This window comes from Volvox carteri (genome assembly GCF_000143455.1).
Source record: "Volvox carteri f. nagariensis unplaced genomic scaffold VOLCAscaffold_85, whole genome shotgun sequence".
Taxonomy (NCBI): Eukaryota; Viridiplantae; Chlorophyta; class Chlorophyceae; order Chlamydomonadales; family Volvocaceae; genus Volvox; species Volvox carteri.
Genome location: NW_003307628.1, coordinates 106,709 through 122,654, shown reverse-complemented (window position 1 = coordinate 122,654; position 15,946 = coordinate 106,709). Strand labels below are relative to the sequence as shown.

Sequence of the window (15,946 nt, the reverse complement as noted above, 5' to 3'; positions counted from 1 at the left end):
CATGGAGGCCTGGAACGCCACCTACAGCCGCATCATCAACTTGCGTCCGGGGGCCTCGGGAGGGGCCTCTGGCATACCTGGAGGGGGAGGAGGAGGGGGGCCGGCTTGCGGGCGGGGAACACGTGCCGCTGGTGAGTGAATGGGGGGGAGGGGGAAATGGGTGGAAGGGATTGGGGGGGGAGGGAGGGAAGGAATGTGGGGATGTTGAGCTGTTAGGGGGGCCTTTCCCGCCCCGCCCTTCACCCCGTGGCCCACTTTTGCTGCTTTGACGGTCGAGATCACCACCATCATAAACAACATAAGCATCACCACCATCACCACCACTAACATCGCTATCATCATGTTTCTTCCGTAACCCAACCTCCAAACTCCCAACAACCCCACCCGCTTTCCTAACCGCAATCCGTACGTTCCCCTCCTCCTCCCCCCCCTCCTCACCTAACCCCCGGCCAGGCGGGGTGCTGCCGCTCTTCACAGTGGGGGCGGATCATACGCTCCAGGTGAGTGGTGTGAGCGGGGTGGGGTGGGGAGGGGGGCGGTTGGGGGGGGGGAAAGGGTTTGGGTAGCGGTAGGGAGAGGGACAGCTAAGCGGGCGAAGATGCACGAACGGGTGACGTTGGCGAAAGCCGGCGGATTAGGTGATTCACAAATTTCGCCCTGGCGGCGGCGGAGAACGAGGAGGAGGAGGAGGAGGACGACGGTTGGTTGTGGGGGGGGGGCCGAAGCTCCCCGGAGAGGGGGCCAGTGGGGGCCGGGTTAGGGGTCATGCCGCAGCATCTGCTGCTACTGCTGTTCTGCTGCTGCTGCTGCTGCTGCTGCTGCTGCTGACTCCTACAGGGACACACGTCGTCCTGGCCACCCCCACCACTTTGCTCACATCTGCTTCATCCGCCAGTGGTTTGTCTTACCCCACCACTTTGCCGGCCGCCGGCGTTGGCCCTACGTTGGTTTGCTGCGGAACCCCCCTCATTTGAAGGTTTTCTAGGACCCGTCTGAACTGCTCCATAGGGCCCTTCTGACGAGTGTGACGTGCTCCTCCCCGCAGGCCTATGATCCGGCCTCCCGCCTCCGCCGTTGGGCCCTACGTTTCAAGACACCCCCCGTCGGCGTCTTTGCAGAGGAGCATGGCGACACCAATTTCCTGGATCCTGCCACCGTACATCCCCTTCTAGATCTGGATCCAGAACCGCCGGCGGCGGCGGGAGCGCCAACGGATGCGCGACGGCGCCGCCACCACCACCACCGCGGCGGCGGCAGCGGCGGCGGCGGCTCGGACTCCACCGGCGGCGGCGGCGACGCCGCTGATGGGGCCCGTAACCTTGTGTTGGTTGGGGAGTTGAAGGGCAGCTTGTACGCGATGCCTGCGGAACGTGTCGTACTGGACGAACGTGTCGAGGTACGCCAGGTTGGCCAAGGCGCGCCCTGTCGGTTGGGGATGAGGTGGGGTGGGGTGGGAGGGAAAGATGGGTTTTACAGGCAGGCAGGAAATGCAGCTTAACCCTGCAAATCCAGCACCATCACCCTCATCGCCACGGAGGTGGTGGTGGCGGTAGGCAGGCAGGTGTCGCTCCTGCTTGCAATTGCTAAAGACAATCCCTGAGATGGCGTGGGCTGTGTGGTGGTTGACGGTGGTTTCGGGGCGAAGAGGGAACCGGAAGCTGGGATAAATCACTTCATGAATCAGTTCCAGAGTCCTGTTTTAAAAGCTTCCGTTCTCCGTTATTTTGCCGTAATGCGATAACAGACATATATACAGACGCACTTTACCTCCTCTCCCACTCACTATACCGTATTCTTTAAGGTATCCCCTTCCCCTTCCCCTCCCTTTTCCCTTCACTCCCAAACCCCTTCCCCCGCCCCCCCACCCACGGCAGTCTCAACCGCAGCCCTGGGACGCCATAGCGCTGCCGGGGCCCGGGTCGGACTACCACTCAATCAAACCCCTGCCGCTGCTGCCGTCAACAGCCGACGCCGCCGTCGCGCCGGCAGTAGTACCAGCGGCAGCTGAAAAGGCCGTTGTCGTACACAGCGGCGGCGCCAGCAGCAAGGATCTCGTGGCGTATGCGCGGGATGCGGAGACGGGCGAAGGCGTGGTTTCGGGGCTGGCTTGCAGACCGCCGGGATTGCAGATCTTGGCCACGGTGGGAGAGCCCACGGGGGTACGGCAGCCCTGGCTGCCCGATGCGCCGAAACCGGGGGGTGGGCTGCGCTTGCCCGCCGCTGGCAATTCCAGTGGCGGCAGCGGCGCTGGTGCGGCCGCCGCGACGGGGGCCTTTGTGTTGGGCGTCGAGGCGGGCAGCGGCATGCTTACAGTGGTGCTCCTGGCAACGGCAGGTGTAGGCGCCGCTGCTGTACTTGTTGTACTGCAGTTTCGCGGCGGCAAGACCGCGGCCGCCGGTCTGAACGGCAAGGGCTCCGCGGCGTCAGCCGCCATTGACGTTGCCGCCGCCGCTGCTGCAGCGGCAGTAGCTGGGGGCGCCGCCGCCGGGGAAGCAAACATCCCCGCTGCTGCTGCTGCTGCTATGAAGAGCGGTGGCGGCGGCGGTCCGGGTGGAAGCCGTGGGGCGGGGTCGGGCCGAGGACGGCGGAAGGGCCGTGGCGGCGAGGGCGGCAGTAGCAGCAGCGGCGGCGGCGGCGGCGGCGACGGCTCCTCTTTCCGTTCCTCTGACACACATCTATCCAGCATTCCTGAGAACCAACAGCTGCCGTCGGGCACAGAGGTAAAATACGACATGGCTAATAAGGCACGTACGGCGCACACAGATGGGTACGGGACGTACGGGATGATGCGCTGCCGTACACTGACAGGGGCGTGCACGTCGCTGCGTGTGATGCGTACTGCAGTCACATGTCCATACACACATTCACCACGCATGACCCAACGTTTCCTCCTCTTGCTCTGCTTCTGTCCCTCTCCCCCCCTCCTCATGTGTGCGACACCGGGCTGCCGCGCACGGTACTCCGGGGCTCCCCCTGCCGACCGCTCCCCCGCAGGGACCCCCCTCCCCGTCAGCTCGCCCCACCTTCTCCCCGTCCCCCCGGGGTCCCCCCGGTGCGGTCGCCGCCCCCCACCTGCCTAGCGCGGAGCCCCGGGTGCGGCTGAGGGGGGACGGATCGCTGGCCATTGGTAGGTGTGTATGTGAGGGGGAGAGGGGGGAGGGAGGGGGGAGGAGGGAGGGGGAAGGGGGTTTGTTATCGGGAGGAAGATGGGGAAGAAGGGTAAATGACGATGCCAAGTGAGGTGTAATGCAAGTAGTGCTGAAGGCCCGTGACTTGGATGTGCGTTGGCGTGTGAGGTGAGGTGAGGCAGCAGCACCAGGAGGTACCTGGGTATGGTTTCGGAGCAGTGAACCCGGACCGGGCGCCCGCTGCCTGCTGGAGCTCACCAGATCACCCCCCACCCCGCACCCCGCGGTGAACTCTTCCTCGGTTCGCCTCTCCCTTCCCCCGCGCGCCGTTGGTAAATAAATAACTGCTCCTGCCGCAGGTCGACTTGTGGTGGGACCCGGCATCCTGGGGTACGGCAGCGCCGGTACGGTCGTGTACGAGGGTGTACTGGATGGCAGGTACGGATGGCGACGTTGGGGGCGGAGCGGTGCCGTACTTCCCGGGGTGTGTGGGACGGCAAATGGGGAGGGAAAGATGTGTATGTGGGTGGTGGATGGGTGATGGATTTGACGACTAAATTGCCGGCATCCACCACTCCAACCACATCATGCCGTCGCCACCGCTACCGCCGCCACTGCCGCCACCACTACCGCCACGTCACATGCGAATTCCCTTCCCCTCACCTCTTGTGCCGTTATATCAGCCCGCCTGACCCAATCATGGTTTCCTCCATATTCATCCCCCCCTCCCGCCCCTGGCAGCAGCTTTACTCGTTCGTGGTTCGTCTTTCCCCCTCCCCCTCCCCCGCACACGCACCCTCCCCCCCCCCACACAAACATGCACACGTGCACACATACATACATACACACGTGTCCAGGCCTGTCGCAGTGAAGCGGCTCCTCCGCCAGTTCACTGAGTTGGCTCGCAAGGAGATCGAGGTGCTCATCTTGAGTGACGAGCACCCCAACGTGGTGAGGTGCTTCGCGCTGGAGGAGGACCGGGAGTTTGTCTACCTGGCGCTGGAGAAATGCAGGTACGTACGTACGTATGTATGTACGTACATGTATGTATTATGTATGTATTATGTATGTATTATGTATGTATGTATGACTTAGATTACACTGTGGGCCGCGAAAGCGGGGGGCCCGGCTGCAGCCGGAACACAGCCCATGCCATGGCCGCGTCATAGACACTTCATGTTGTGTGTACGTATGTATGTATGTATGTACGTATGTATGTATGTATGTATGTATGTATGTATGTATGTATGTATGTATGTATGTATGTATGTATGTATGTATGTATGTATGTATGTATGTATGTATGTATGTATGTATGTATGTATGTATGTATTCGCCAGGTCCACGCTGAGCGACTTTTTGGACACCCCCGCGGGGCGAAACCAGTTCGTGGATCCCGATACGAAACAGCCTACAGCGAGGTATGGAAGTGCCTGTACGGCAGTCAAACACGCATTTCGCATGGTGCATGTATGTCGACCGGTACCACTGGTAGGTGGGGTTGTGGGGGAAGCGTCGGCCCAATTTCTCCCTCCTGTCTGTCTGTCTGCTCTGTCTGTCTGTCTGTCTGTCTGTCCTTGCTTCCCCTGCCGGCTCACATACACACGCACAGAGATGTCCCCTAACTGCCGTAAACCCCCCAATGCACCGTGTGGCTTTCAGGGGAATACCACCAACAACACCAACAACACCAACAACCCGTCTTTCCCCCCCCCGCCAACACCCCCAGGTGCCTCTCCACGCTTCTCGACGTGTGTCGGGGTTTGGCAGCCCTCCATGAACGGGGCATCGTACACAGAGACCTCAAACCACATAACGTGCTGCTCACTGAGGTGGGTGTCGGGTGGTGTGTGTGGGGGGGGGGAGAGGGGGGGGAAAAGAGAGGGGGAGGGAGACGGGGGGGATAAGAAGGGGGCGTTTTGGGGGGAGGGCCGGCCACAGACAAGAAGATCCGTAGTTGGGGGTTATGCGGGGATTCCGGAAACTCCGCCCGCTCCCTCTTCCTGTCCCGCCGCTAATCCGTAACCCTGTCTCATACACACACACGCACACACTCACACACCCTTCCCCGCTCGCGGTCTTTGCTGCCGCTCTTTATTACACTTACCTATCATTTGCCCCAAATTCCTCAGTACCACATAGCTTCATAATCGCTGATTGAAATTTTTTGCAGTTTTCAACAGGAGCAATTATATAAAATATTATGCGATGTCATTCGGAGACGTGCTTCTGGTGAACACTTGCGTGCTTAGGATGTAAATTGTGCGGTGTGGCACAACACGGGTGGTTGCAGCAGTCGAGCTTTTCTCAAGCTTTTGCCCCCCACGACACCACGAGTCCACTCCTGAGTCCACTCCACTTTGCACCCTTCAGCAATATGCATGACCTGGCTCCCTTCCTTGCTGTGTTGCGGAATGGCACACACTCCCGCCCGCCCGCCCTTTGATGCATACTTTACATAGGGTACAATTTTCCATGACCTTAGGAGCTGGGGAAAGTGCGGGGGAGAGTGCGGGGGGGAGTGGGGGGGGAGAGTGGGGCGGCAGCCCGCACGTGCACGTACACCGAAACCCCACATTGCCACCGACATGCGATTATCATGATGAGAGCGATCATGATGAACGGTAGAGCCCTGACATCTGAAAGCGTGATTCTCCCCTCTCCTACACCCCCCCTCCCTGGACCCATACACACACGCACATACACAACACGTTCCCCTCCGATCCCCCAGTCTGGCCAGCGTGCGAAGTTATCCGACATGGGTTTGTCGAAGCAGCTGGTTCCGGAGCAGAGCAGTTTTGAGAGCCACCACGGCCCCGGGGGCTCCAGCGGGTGGCAGGCTCCCGAGCAGCTCATCGCGCGGGACGGGGGGGCGGCTCGACAGACCCGGTCCATGGACGTGTTCTCGCTGGGGTGCATCCTCTACTATTGCATGACGGGTACGGCAGACGACGGAGGGCGTCCGTGTGGGTGTATATATCATATGTGTTTGTGTGTTTGTGTGTGTTTGTGTGTCTGTATGTGTTTTGGATTTACTGATCTGCACGTGCGCATGTATCGTAGCTGTTTCTTTGACTCATGCACATGATTCCCTCCTCTTTCTCCCGTCCCTCTCCCCCCCAACACACACACACACACACACACGCAACACCCCTTCTCCCCCCCAAAGGCGGCCGCCACCCCTTCGGGGACAACCACTACGAGCGAGACGCCCGCATCCTCCGCGCCGACCCCGTGTTGGGGCCCCTGTGTACGGCGGGGCCCGAGGCCTTCAACCTGGTGAGCTCCTGCCTCGCCCGTGAGCCCGCCAGCCGCCCGGCAGTGGGGGCGGTGCTGGGCCACCCGCTGTGGTGGGGTGACGACCGGCGGCTGGGGTTCCTAGTGGACATCAGCGACAGGCGAGTAGGAGGGCGAGGGGGGGGGGAGCGAGGGGGAAGGGGGGGGGAAGATGGGTGTTATGTGGGTTGGTGTGGCCACTGTAGATCCTGTGGCTTCAGCTTTGTACTGATGATAACTGGCGGCGATACGCCTGCACAGTACGGAACCAAATCCGTTGGTCGTTTCCTTTGCATTCAACCACCGCAACCACCGCAACCATCAGTAGCAGCTTTGGTAATCCCTGGCGGGGCGGGGGTTAGCGGCGGCATCAACCCGGGTCGCAACGGCGTTTGCGTCCTTTCCCTCCTCCGCATGTCCGTTCTCCCCTCAACCCCGGCCTAACCCCCGCCCTAACCCCCCACCTACAGGGTTGAGAACGAGGACCGGGAGCCCGACACCAGCCTGCTAGCCGCCATGGAGTCGTACGCGGCAGTGGCATTGGCGGGCCCGGGGATGGAGGCACTGGAGGGAGCGGGTGAGGCGGCGGTGGTGTGTGTATGTATGTATGCATGTATGTATATATGCATGTATGCATGTATGGATCTATGCATGTATGGATCTATGCATCAATGCATGTGTGTATGTGTGTATGTGTGTATGTGTGTATGTGTGTATGTGTGTGGAGGTAAAGCCATGAGGGGCAGCCACACCCACGGGAGGCTGCGGGTGTATGGGCGTGTGGAGGGGGCTGAGGGCTATGTACCTTCCCCCCCTTCCCCCCCACCAGCTTCTACTGAGGCCGCATTCCACCACCACCACCACCACCACCACCACCACCACCCCTCCACCTGCAGGTATCTTCGCCTCCTCCTCCTCCTCCCCCCCCTCCTCCAACACCCCGGGTTTGACGGCCGCGCTGACGGCCGCTCTGGCCGCCTCCTGCCTGCCCAACTGGGGCGCCTCCCTGCCTCCGGAGCTGGTGGGCAATCTGGGCCGGTACCGGCGGTACGACTTCACCTCGCTGAGGGACCTCTTGCGGGTGGTACGGAACAAGAGAAACCACTTCCGGGAAATGCCGCCCGCGTTGCAGGTGTGTGTGTGTGTGTATGTGTATGTGTATGTGTATGTGTATGTGTATGTGTATGTGTATGTGTATGTGTGTCTGCGGGGGAAAGTGTATGTGTGTATGTGTGTGAGGGGAGGGGAGTTGGGGCTTTTACGGAGAGGCGGGAGGTGGTTGTTGTGGGGCAGTTGGAAGTTAAGGGGAAGTTAGGGTTGGGACGGTGGGGGGAGGTTTCCAGGGGTGTTGTGTCGAGGGGTCTTAAAGGAGCGCCGTACAGGAAGGCATATGGCCACGTTAATGCCCTTCTTCCCGTCCTGTGCACACACACTCCCCCTCAACCCCCCTCCTCACTTGCCTACCCGCACACCAACCAATACACACATCTGCTCTCCGTGCGGCCCCCCCCGTTCCCCATTTATAGTCCATGCTGGGGCCGCTGCCGGGTGGCTTCCTGCGCTTCTTCTGCGGCCGCTTCCCGCACCTGCTGCTGGCCGTGTACGTGTTCGCCGTACGGCACCTGGCCAACGAACCCACCCTGCAGCAGTACTGGGGGGACGGGGGCGGAGGGGAGGGGGCGGAGCCCTTCGTGCGGGTGAGAGTGTGTGCGATGAGCGGAGAGCGAGAGGGAAAGGGGGCGGGCGGGGGCCCCAGGGAGGGGAGGGCCCGTGTCCAACCTTAAGAGCTCTTCAAGACCTAGGGTTTGGGGGCGTGTGTGTGTGTGCGTATATATGTCGGGGTGGGGGGGAGGAAAGAAGTGTGTGCTGTGTGAGGGGTTGAGGGGAAGAGGTGGGGCAGGGCGCTGCAGGGAGTTTTCGAGGAAATAGACGGGGGGGTGGTCGATATGCGGGAGGTGTGTTTTGAGGGGCTTGTAATGGGGGTGCGGGGACGGGGTCCATGGAGTGAAATTGCTTCGCGCTGTGTTTTTTTGCCCGTCGTGAACCCCTTCGTTGCGCGTCACACCTCATCTCGCAGACCTTCATGGCAATGTACGGCAACCGCATGAAGCCCACGAAAACACAACAACAGCCGCAGCAGCAGCAGCAGCAGCAGTCACCGGCCGGAGGGGCATCAACACAGGGCCTGGTTTCGGAGCCACAGGCGGCGCAGGCGGTGGTTGGTGCTGCGACCATTGTGATAACTGCTACCGCAACAGCAACCGGTACCGGAGGCGGTGAGGAGGCGAAGATCCCGGTCGCACCTCCCCCGACGGCGGTGGCGGCGACCTCCTCCTCCTCCGTGTCCTCATCAGCTGCTGTCCCGGTAGGTTCGGGCAGCTGCTCAGGGCCACCGGGCCCCGCGGGGGGCCGGTTAGGCGACCGCACTTTGGCTCTCATTTTACTCAGCTCAGCTCCGGAACACATACGCACGTCATACCCATCTTGCTAGGGCTGTAGGGACCCCACCACCCCGCGGGACTGGCAGCGGGACAACGGCCGCAGCATGGCACTGTCCGGCACGGGATATGTATGTATATATATGTATATATATGTATATATGTATGTATGTATGTATGTATGTATGTATGTATGTATGTATGTATGTATGTATGTATGTATGTATGTATGTATGTATGTATGTATGTATGTATGTATGTATGTATGTATGTATGTATGTATGTATGTATGTATGTATGTATGTATGTATGTATGTGTTTTACGACGTGTATGGCCCCCCCTCTGTTGTTCACTCCGGCTGCTGCCCACCCAAACACCATTGGTCCCCCCCCATTGCTCCCCCCATTCCCCCACACCCGAAATACACACACACGCACACACATACGCACACACGCACACGCACATACAGGTGCCAACCCCCAGCAGCGATATCGACGGCAGCTCCAGCTCCTCATCCCCACCATCTCCACCCACTACCGGCCCACACGGGGGGGACGGGACTCCCTTTGCCGCCACCAACGCCACCGCCACCACCAACAACACTGCTAACAACGGCAGCAGCAGCAGCGGCAGTGGCGACCCGCAGCTTCCTGCATTTCCCCCTCCTCCTCCCCAACCGCCACCCCCGCTGGTACTTGTGGGCTACGAGCCCTCCGGCGACGACGGCGCGGTCATGGTTCGGGAGTTTCCTCGCCGTCCTGGAAAGCAGCTGTGCGACTTCTACGTCAAAACGGGGCACTGCAAGTTCGGGGAGTCGTGTGTTTTCGATCACCCGGAGCTGTATGCGGTGCGACTGACGGCGTTGGGGCTGCCCCTGCGGCCCGAGGAGCAGATCTGTACCTTTTACTTGAAGAACAATGAGTGCAGGTTTGGACCGGCGTGCAAGTTCCACCACCCTCCGCTGCGGCCCGTGTATGCGGGATCATTGGCGGTTGGGGTAGCGGAGGGGGCAGGGGGAGGTGCAGCTGGTGGGGGTGGGAGTTAGGGAACTAGGATGGTCGTTGGTGTGAGTGCGGGTAACGGCCACCGTTGGCGGTTGGGGGGATTGAGGGGGTGGGCTGCCTGCCTGAGGTTTAAGGGCAGTGGGTGGGGGGTTGGCGGCTTAGGGTTTTTCCCTGAAGTAGGCGGATAATGGCATTGGGGGGATGTGGGGAAGTGGGAGAGGGGAGGGCGAGACCTCCGACGCGGCTGAGGGGGAACATCAAGTGTAGAAATGGAGGAGTGTCTGAGTGGGGGAGTGGGGAACGTTGAGGGGGTTGTGTGAGGATGAGGCAGGGGGTGAGGGGGAGTAGTAGTAGGAGTAGGAGTAGGAGGGGGGGGAGGAGTTATTGTCAGCGTGAAGATGAAGGGTGTACCTCTGTGTGTTGTGTATGTACACGTATGTACACGTATGTACACGTACGACTGTGATTACAAGGTGATTATCTCGCTGGAGGGTGGCGAGCCAAAGTCGCGATAAAAAAAGTATCGTGTATGAGAGGAGAGGGACATCCTGGGGCTTGTTGGAGAGGGGGTGGTGTGGGGACCCTGGCTGGGGCATTGGGACCCCACGTACCGCCCGGTGACTGGGGTGCTCGGATGGGAGGGCGCCTTGGATGGTTCGTACACAAACAACTCCATCTTACCCCCCTCCCGGCTGGTGGCTCATCGTCCATGGAAGGTGCGAGAGGCCTGGTAGAACCCACAATCCTTGGGATGGCGACGCAAGGTGGGGAGTGAGACGAATAGTTTCCTGGCATACGCAGGTGCATGGGTTGCTATGTCCTGGTTGACTTTTTGTCGTCCCACTTTCGTACACTGACACCCCTTCAGAGTTTGTGTGTCCTCATTCATTTAGCTGACGGGCGGCATTTACTAGGAGAAGAGATTCTTTCAAGACAGATGATGTCTTTTGCCTCGGGGGAGGTGGTATGGAGTCTTGAGGCAGCGTTGTTGTTGACGTCGGGCCCAAGCTCGCTCGCAGAATGCGTCCCTCGTCGCTGCCTGGTTGCCGAGCGCTTCGGCGTGCGTCCACCCGTTGCAACGAAAGAAAGGATTCCAACCCGGCACTCGAAAAAAAGGATCGCGGTGTTTGCTTGAACGGGGACAGAACGACTTGATACAAAACATTTTTAGCTTTGACGTAGCCGCGGTTAGGGTGGGTGTTACGTCACCACCGTTCCTCTCTGGCGGTTGATACGCGACCATGCCCTCCAATATATTTTACGGCCGACCTGGCATTGTCATGCAAGTGCCACATCGGTAAAATTGTTTGCTGGTGCAGGAGGGAGGAGTGTATGGAGGAACGTGCATATGGAGGGTTTGTTAGGGAGTCAACACTGCCGCCGCCCAGCTTGATATACTGCCTGGGGGCACCAGCATCACACTGACTCTGTCTCCCCTTCCCTGCCCCCCGTATTCCAGTTAGTAATGATTCAATTCATTATAATGTGGTGTTTGACGGCGTTTCGGTCCACAGACCCCCCGAACGCGGTACTGGTTTCGCTTGACTCGCGGACTGTGAACGGTCCGGTGGATGAGCTCCAGTCTTGGTGTGATCAATGAGGACAGGCGCGCCGTCAGTAGCGCCGGCCTGCGCCGGGGGGAGCCATCCATCCATCCATCCGTACAATGTGGAGAGAGCGGCCGTTCAACGGACACCAGCCCCCTCGAACCTATACACGACCTTCACCCAGATAGCATACTTGGCTTTCCAGTAGGAAGAACGACGGCGATTGTTGATTAGGTCTCATTGCAACATTGGAACCTCCTTAAAAAGCAATGCTTCATGCAATGTCAGCGCCCGGCAGCTGGCTGGAGCGCCGGCTCCGACCCACAACGGCTCCGAAGCGCTAAACATAATCATAAACGTAGTACGTACACGGAATCCATATGTCGGTCCACTTCCGCCTTGACTCGCTCGAGAATCCGTATCATCGCTCGTGCACTCATCTGTAGCCAACCCAACGAGCCTACGATAACCCTAGACCGGAGCTTTCACAAACGGCAGTGAGTCACAGATAGCCAAAGCATTATCCCCCATAGCTCTTGTCGAGCCAAAGCATAATCTCCCATACCTTTTGTCGAGCGTGTGTCCTTTACCCTTAAACCCTGATATTCCGCACCCGAAACCCGACCAAAAGTCCCATAGCGTACTGGACAGCATGCTGCTAGGTTACCCCAGAACAGACCAGCCGGGCATCTTCGCCCCAAAGTCTTCTCCATGAAGCCCAATCGAGCGCTAAAGCAAGCAAGATCCCCACCCAGTTTCCGTCTTTTCGTCGTCACGGGTGTGCTCCTCAGAGCACGGCGCCTCCTGCTCACACACCCTTGTACACGTACCTCGCAAGTCAATAAAGGAGGTGCTTAAACATGAGAGAACTTTTGCCGCAGAGCTCCGCACGCACGAGCCTCGAGTACTCGCCCACACATCCGCGGGGCGAGTACGAGGGTGGGGCCTTCGTCCCCCCTCTCCCGGTTGGCCCTCCCCTAAAACCCTGTTGTTGTCCAAGACCATGCAGATCCCCCAAATTATTTGAAGCTCTCCACCCCAGCTCCACCTCCGTCCACTGCTCACTAAACGAGTTCAAGCCGCAAGCGGATACCTGCGTGCCCAAACCAAATATGTCCATAGTCCCATGCGCAGCTATCGCCTCTAGGATGTCCGGAACATGCCCCACGGCATGCCCCGCCCGTGCAAAACTGTGCTGCTGCGCGCTGCGCCCAAACGCAAGCAATGCTCCCAAGCTGAAAGCCGTGTCCCGAGCAGACGCACCTGCCCGCGCCGCACAACGCGGGACTGTGTGCCGCGGCTGATATTGAAAATCCCGTAATCCACGTGGATTTCCATGGTGCAGCGCGGGCCGTTCCCGGTGGGGTCCCCCTCTCCTTATTTGAGAAGCGAACGCGCCAAGTGCTCCTTTGCGGAGGCCAGCGCCTTGGAGAACGTCTACACAACGCCATATAGGGGATATAGGGGTACGAGAGAGAGATTTCCCTGAGTGTTAGCACATTGAAGTAATGCAGGAAACTCAACCCGCTAGAAAGCTTGGACGAGTTCTACAATCCATGTGGGGCGGCACACATGTTTACCTTCAAAAACCATGTTAAACTAATGGCCCGATCGGTGATTTCCATCGGACCATCACCGGCGAAACGCCGCCCAAAAACGCAGCGTGAATCCCTGAGAAGAGCGCGCCCCTTGAGCCCGGTCCAGTTTTGCAGTTGCGGCAGCGCATGTCATGCCCTAACTAGCTACATACCAAGTCTGTGTGTCTGTACGTCTGTTTCCTTGTGACTCCAGTTGTCGTGGTTATCATGTGCGTCTTCTCCCGCTCGCCCCCAATACGAATAGGCCCGGGTGCCGCTAAAAGCATGTGGGACATGTGACAACCCAGATCAGCTCTAAACACATATCATCAGCACATAACGGTATAACCGCATAACCGGACATAAAAAGGAGGATGCAGATGTTGCTGTTGCTCTATGGTGGTTTATTGTCGTATGTGATGTATGTACGTCCTGGAGCTGCTCTTGGGCAACCTCCAAAGCTTAAAGTCGCAACCCCGCTCCTCCCAGGGCGAGACCGACAGATTCCCCCCTGGCCAGGGCCCTAGCCCCACCTGCTCCGTGATCGGCATCGCAGCCTGCTCTCCGTCCGCTCCCCGCATCGTTACCCGCGAGGCAATGACCGCTGGCTCCGTCTCCAGAATGATACTGTATGTATCGGCGTGGATGTTAGGTTGTGGGCGAAGTGGGTCAGGTGTGAAGAGAGCCCATGCCACGAGTCTTCAGTACACGCGCCTCTCTCTCTCTCACTCTCTCTCTCACACACACACAGACACACACTCACACACACAGACACACACATGGTTATTCCGTCCGTCTCGCTGATGTGATCCCGCGCGCACAACAGGTCGCCAGTGCGCGGCGACATTACCTTGTACGGTGAGTCGTCATTTCATAAGGTCAGCATTCCTTACGCAATGCGCATTCATGTCCTCAGGTGTTCTTAAAGCTCTAACCAGGTGCGCCGTGACTCCCCGGATTGCGCTGGAAGAGATCATGACACGTTCGTACGAGAAAACTCAAGCACGAAGGGTCCCCGTCCCCATTCCCAAGCATTTGCGTTTGCACGGTTATCCTCACCCGCCGTCAACAATTTCATCGATTGCCAGGAGGACTAGATCCAGGTTTTCGAGGACGGTCTTCTTCTCCACTTGTTGTCTGATGGGGCGGGGCCGAGGGGTTTGTCAGCAATTGGGTAAGGCAACGCGAGGCTTGGTGCTTCAGGCAACGCACCTCAAGAGGATTGTCACCGACTCGTAGAAAGCTTGGAGGACCGTGTATAGGACGAGCTCGTTCTCGTCCTGGCTGCCCGTCACATAGAACATCAAGTCGCCGATGTACTTGTACACGACCACCACATTATCAAACATGATAATTTCCGCTGCACACCGAAAACAGAGTTTGAAGTCGGCCGGCAGCACTCAGCTGTTACCACTGCCTGTCAGCTTGATCTTGATGCCATTATGTCAAAGCACAACCCCTCTCCCTCATCAACGCACATTGAACTGTGCACAGCTCGGTAGACATTAGCTCACCCTCTGCTCGTGCGTTCGTTCGACTCGTCTTGTTCCAAAGCGCCTTCTCAAAGGTTCCCTGGCTTGCCACAGTCGACCTGCAATGCCCTCGTGCATTAGTTCTCCAGTGCCTCCCAGATCATTATTTTCTGATGGCTCTTTCGGGCTCACCACTCAGGTGTGTAATACTTGACGGCGATGCGCTTGCCCTCCGAGTCCAACAACAGCAGGTTCTTCACAATTGGGAGCGTGGGGTCCATAGTAGCCATTCTTACAAAAGTTACCCAAAGTGAGTTCACACGTAACTATGTACCCAGCCCAAGAAAAAGTAGCCGATTATGAACGCTCGGATAGCACACAATCTATTTGTTATATTTCCAACTCTATTCCCGAATTCACAATTTCAAGCAAACCTAGAGTAACCAGGGATTTCGCCTGTCGCAGAGAGCGGAAAAAAAGGGCCTTGTCGGTTGACAATTGTCCTGCACGTTTTCCCCTGCTTGCTATTCTATACCATGTAGCATGACACCATGTTATCATATTGGTTCCCTTCGGTTTAGTCTTCAGCATTTGCATTTCGGTTTTGCAAGGAGGGCGCCTTCCAGGCTTCACTGCCGGGCAACACCCTTGGGTGGCCTCCGGCCCATGGACGCTAGCGACCCTGACCGGGATCTCGCATACAGGCGAATCCACGGATTGGAAGCAGGGATGCCTAGCTCAGCTCAGGACCCGCCACGCTGCTGCGCATGGCTTATTCGTTGCTTTCGTTGCTTCACCGGCGATTTCGATGATTCCCAAGAAACAACACCTAGGTAGGAATAATGTGCCTGACGCCGACCGTAGCTTTCGCAGTCATGCATCGGCTTTGGTTTCGGGCACAGGTCTCGGGCGTTGGAGAACCACCTTTATCAGTACGAGGCGCCCCAGGCGCCTTCAAACCCTACACCCATAGCACAGGCACAACGCCAATCACCATCTTTCGTGGACGACGTGGATGTGGGGCCTCTGCTGCCAAAGGTTTGTCATCCATGAAAGCTCCGTAGCCCTACCTTTCCGTTCTTTTTAAATTTAGCATGCGCGACGCTATCTTTTAGAGCGGTTTAACATCACCTGCTTGCGTCACGTAACCGGGCGAAGCGCGCTTCGTTGCTCCATTTCCATTTCCATTTCCCAACCAGTCCGATGCAGCCAAACCTTGGCCCTCGGCCCTTCTTAAACCACGCATCCTACAGACCGCCGAGTCTTCTGCGCCGCTTCCCCGACCCTTGCACAGTCGCAACAACTCCTCAGGTGGGCCATCTGGGTTTGCCGTCGCCCTCCGTCGCTCTCCCCCTCTTTTCCCACGCGTGCCCTCCGGCCCCAGATATGTTACACGATACCTTTGACTGCATGTACCCTGGCCTTCCCTCTGTATCCGCGCTTACCTTTCGCCTTCGCAACTCAATTCCATGAAGTTGCCAGACGCTTTCCTGTACATAGCTG

At 58.6% G+C, this 15,946-nt stretch overlaps 2 protein-coding genes across 2 annotated transcripts in view; one reads left to right on the top strand and one right to left on the bottom strand.

The window, feature by feature from the left end:
- Nucleotides 1-11,392, top strand: part of VOLCADRAFT_107956 (uncharacterized protein) — a gene marked incomplete at both ends in the record, with an annotated part of 15,947 nt that extends 4,555 nt beyond the window's left edge. The window contains 16 exons of the mRNA XM_002958063.1: nt 454-500; nt 1,046-1,396; nt 1,538-1,549; nt 1,887-2,720; nt 2,995-3,127; nt 3,488-3,566; nt 3,986-4,141; nt 4,858-4,960; nt 5,860-6,067; nt 6,298-6,478; nt 6,875-6,981; nt 7,301-7,536; nt 7,931-8,101; nt 8,482-8,816; nt 9,462-9,871; nt 11,307-11,392. Coding sequence (XP_002958109.1) covers nt 454-500; nt 1,046-1,396; nt 1,538-1,549; nt 1,887-2,720; nt 2,995-3,127; nt 3,488-3,566; nt 3,986-4,141; nt 4,858-4,960; nt 5,860-6,067; nt 6,298-6,478; nt 6,875-6,981; nt 7,301-7,536; nt 7,931-8,101; nt 8,482-8,816; nt 9,462-9,871; nt 11,307-11,392 — 3,449 coding nt within the window. The remainder of the gene's footprint in view (nt 1-453; nt 501-1,045; nt 1,397-1,537; nt 1,550-1,886; nt 2,721-2,994; nt 3,128-3,487; nt 3,567-3,985; nt 4,142-4,857; nt 4,961-5,859; nt 6,068-6,297; nt 6,479-6,874; nt 6,982-7,300; nt 7,537-7,930; nt 8,102-8,481; nt 8,817-9,461; nt 9,872-11,306) is intronic.
- Nucleotides 11,393-11,498: 106 nt separating this feature from the next.
- On the bottom strand, nt 11,499-14,859 carry VOLCADRAFT_107955 (uncharacterized protein). The gene is made up of 6 exons (XM_002958033.1): nt 14,636-14,859; nt 14,486-14,562; nt 14,184-14,331; nt 14,031-14,108; nt 13,505-13,598; nt 11,499-12,831 (listed from the first exon to the last, which is right to left on the bottom strand). The coding sequence occupies exons 1-6, from the start codon at nt 14,731-14,733 to the stop codon at nt 12,772-12,774; spliced, it is 555 nt and encodes a 184-aa protein (XP_002958079.1). The 5' UTR covers nt 14,734-14,859; the 3' UTR covers nt 11,499-12,771.
- Nucleotides 14,860-15,946: the final 1,087 nt, after the last annotated feature.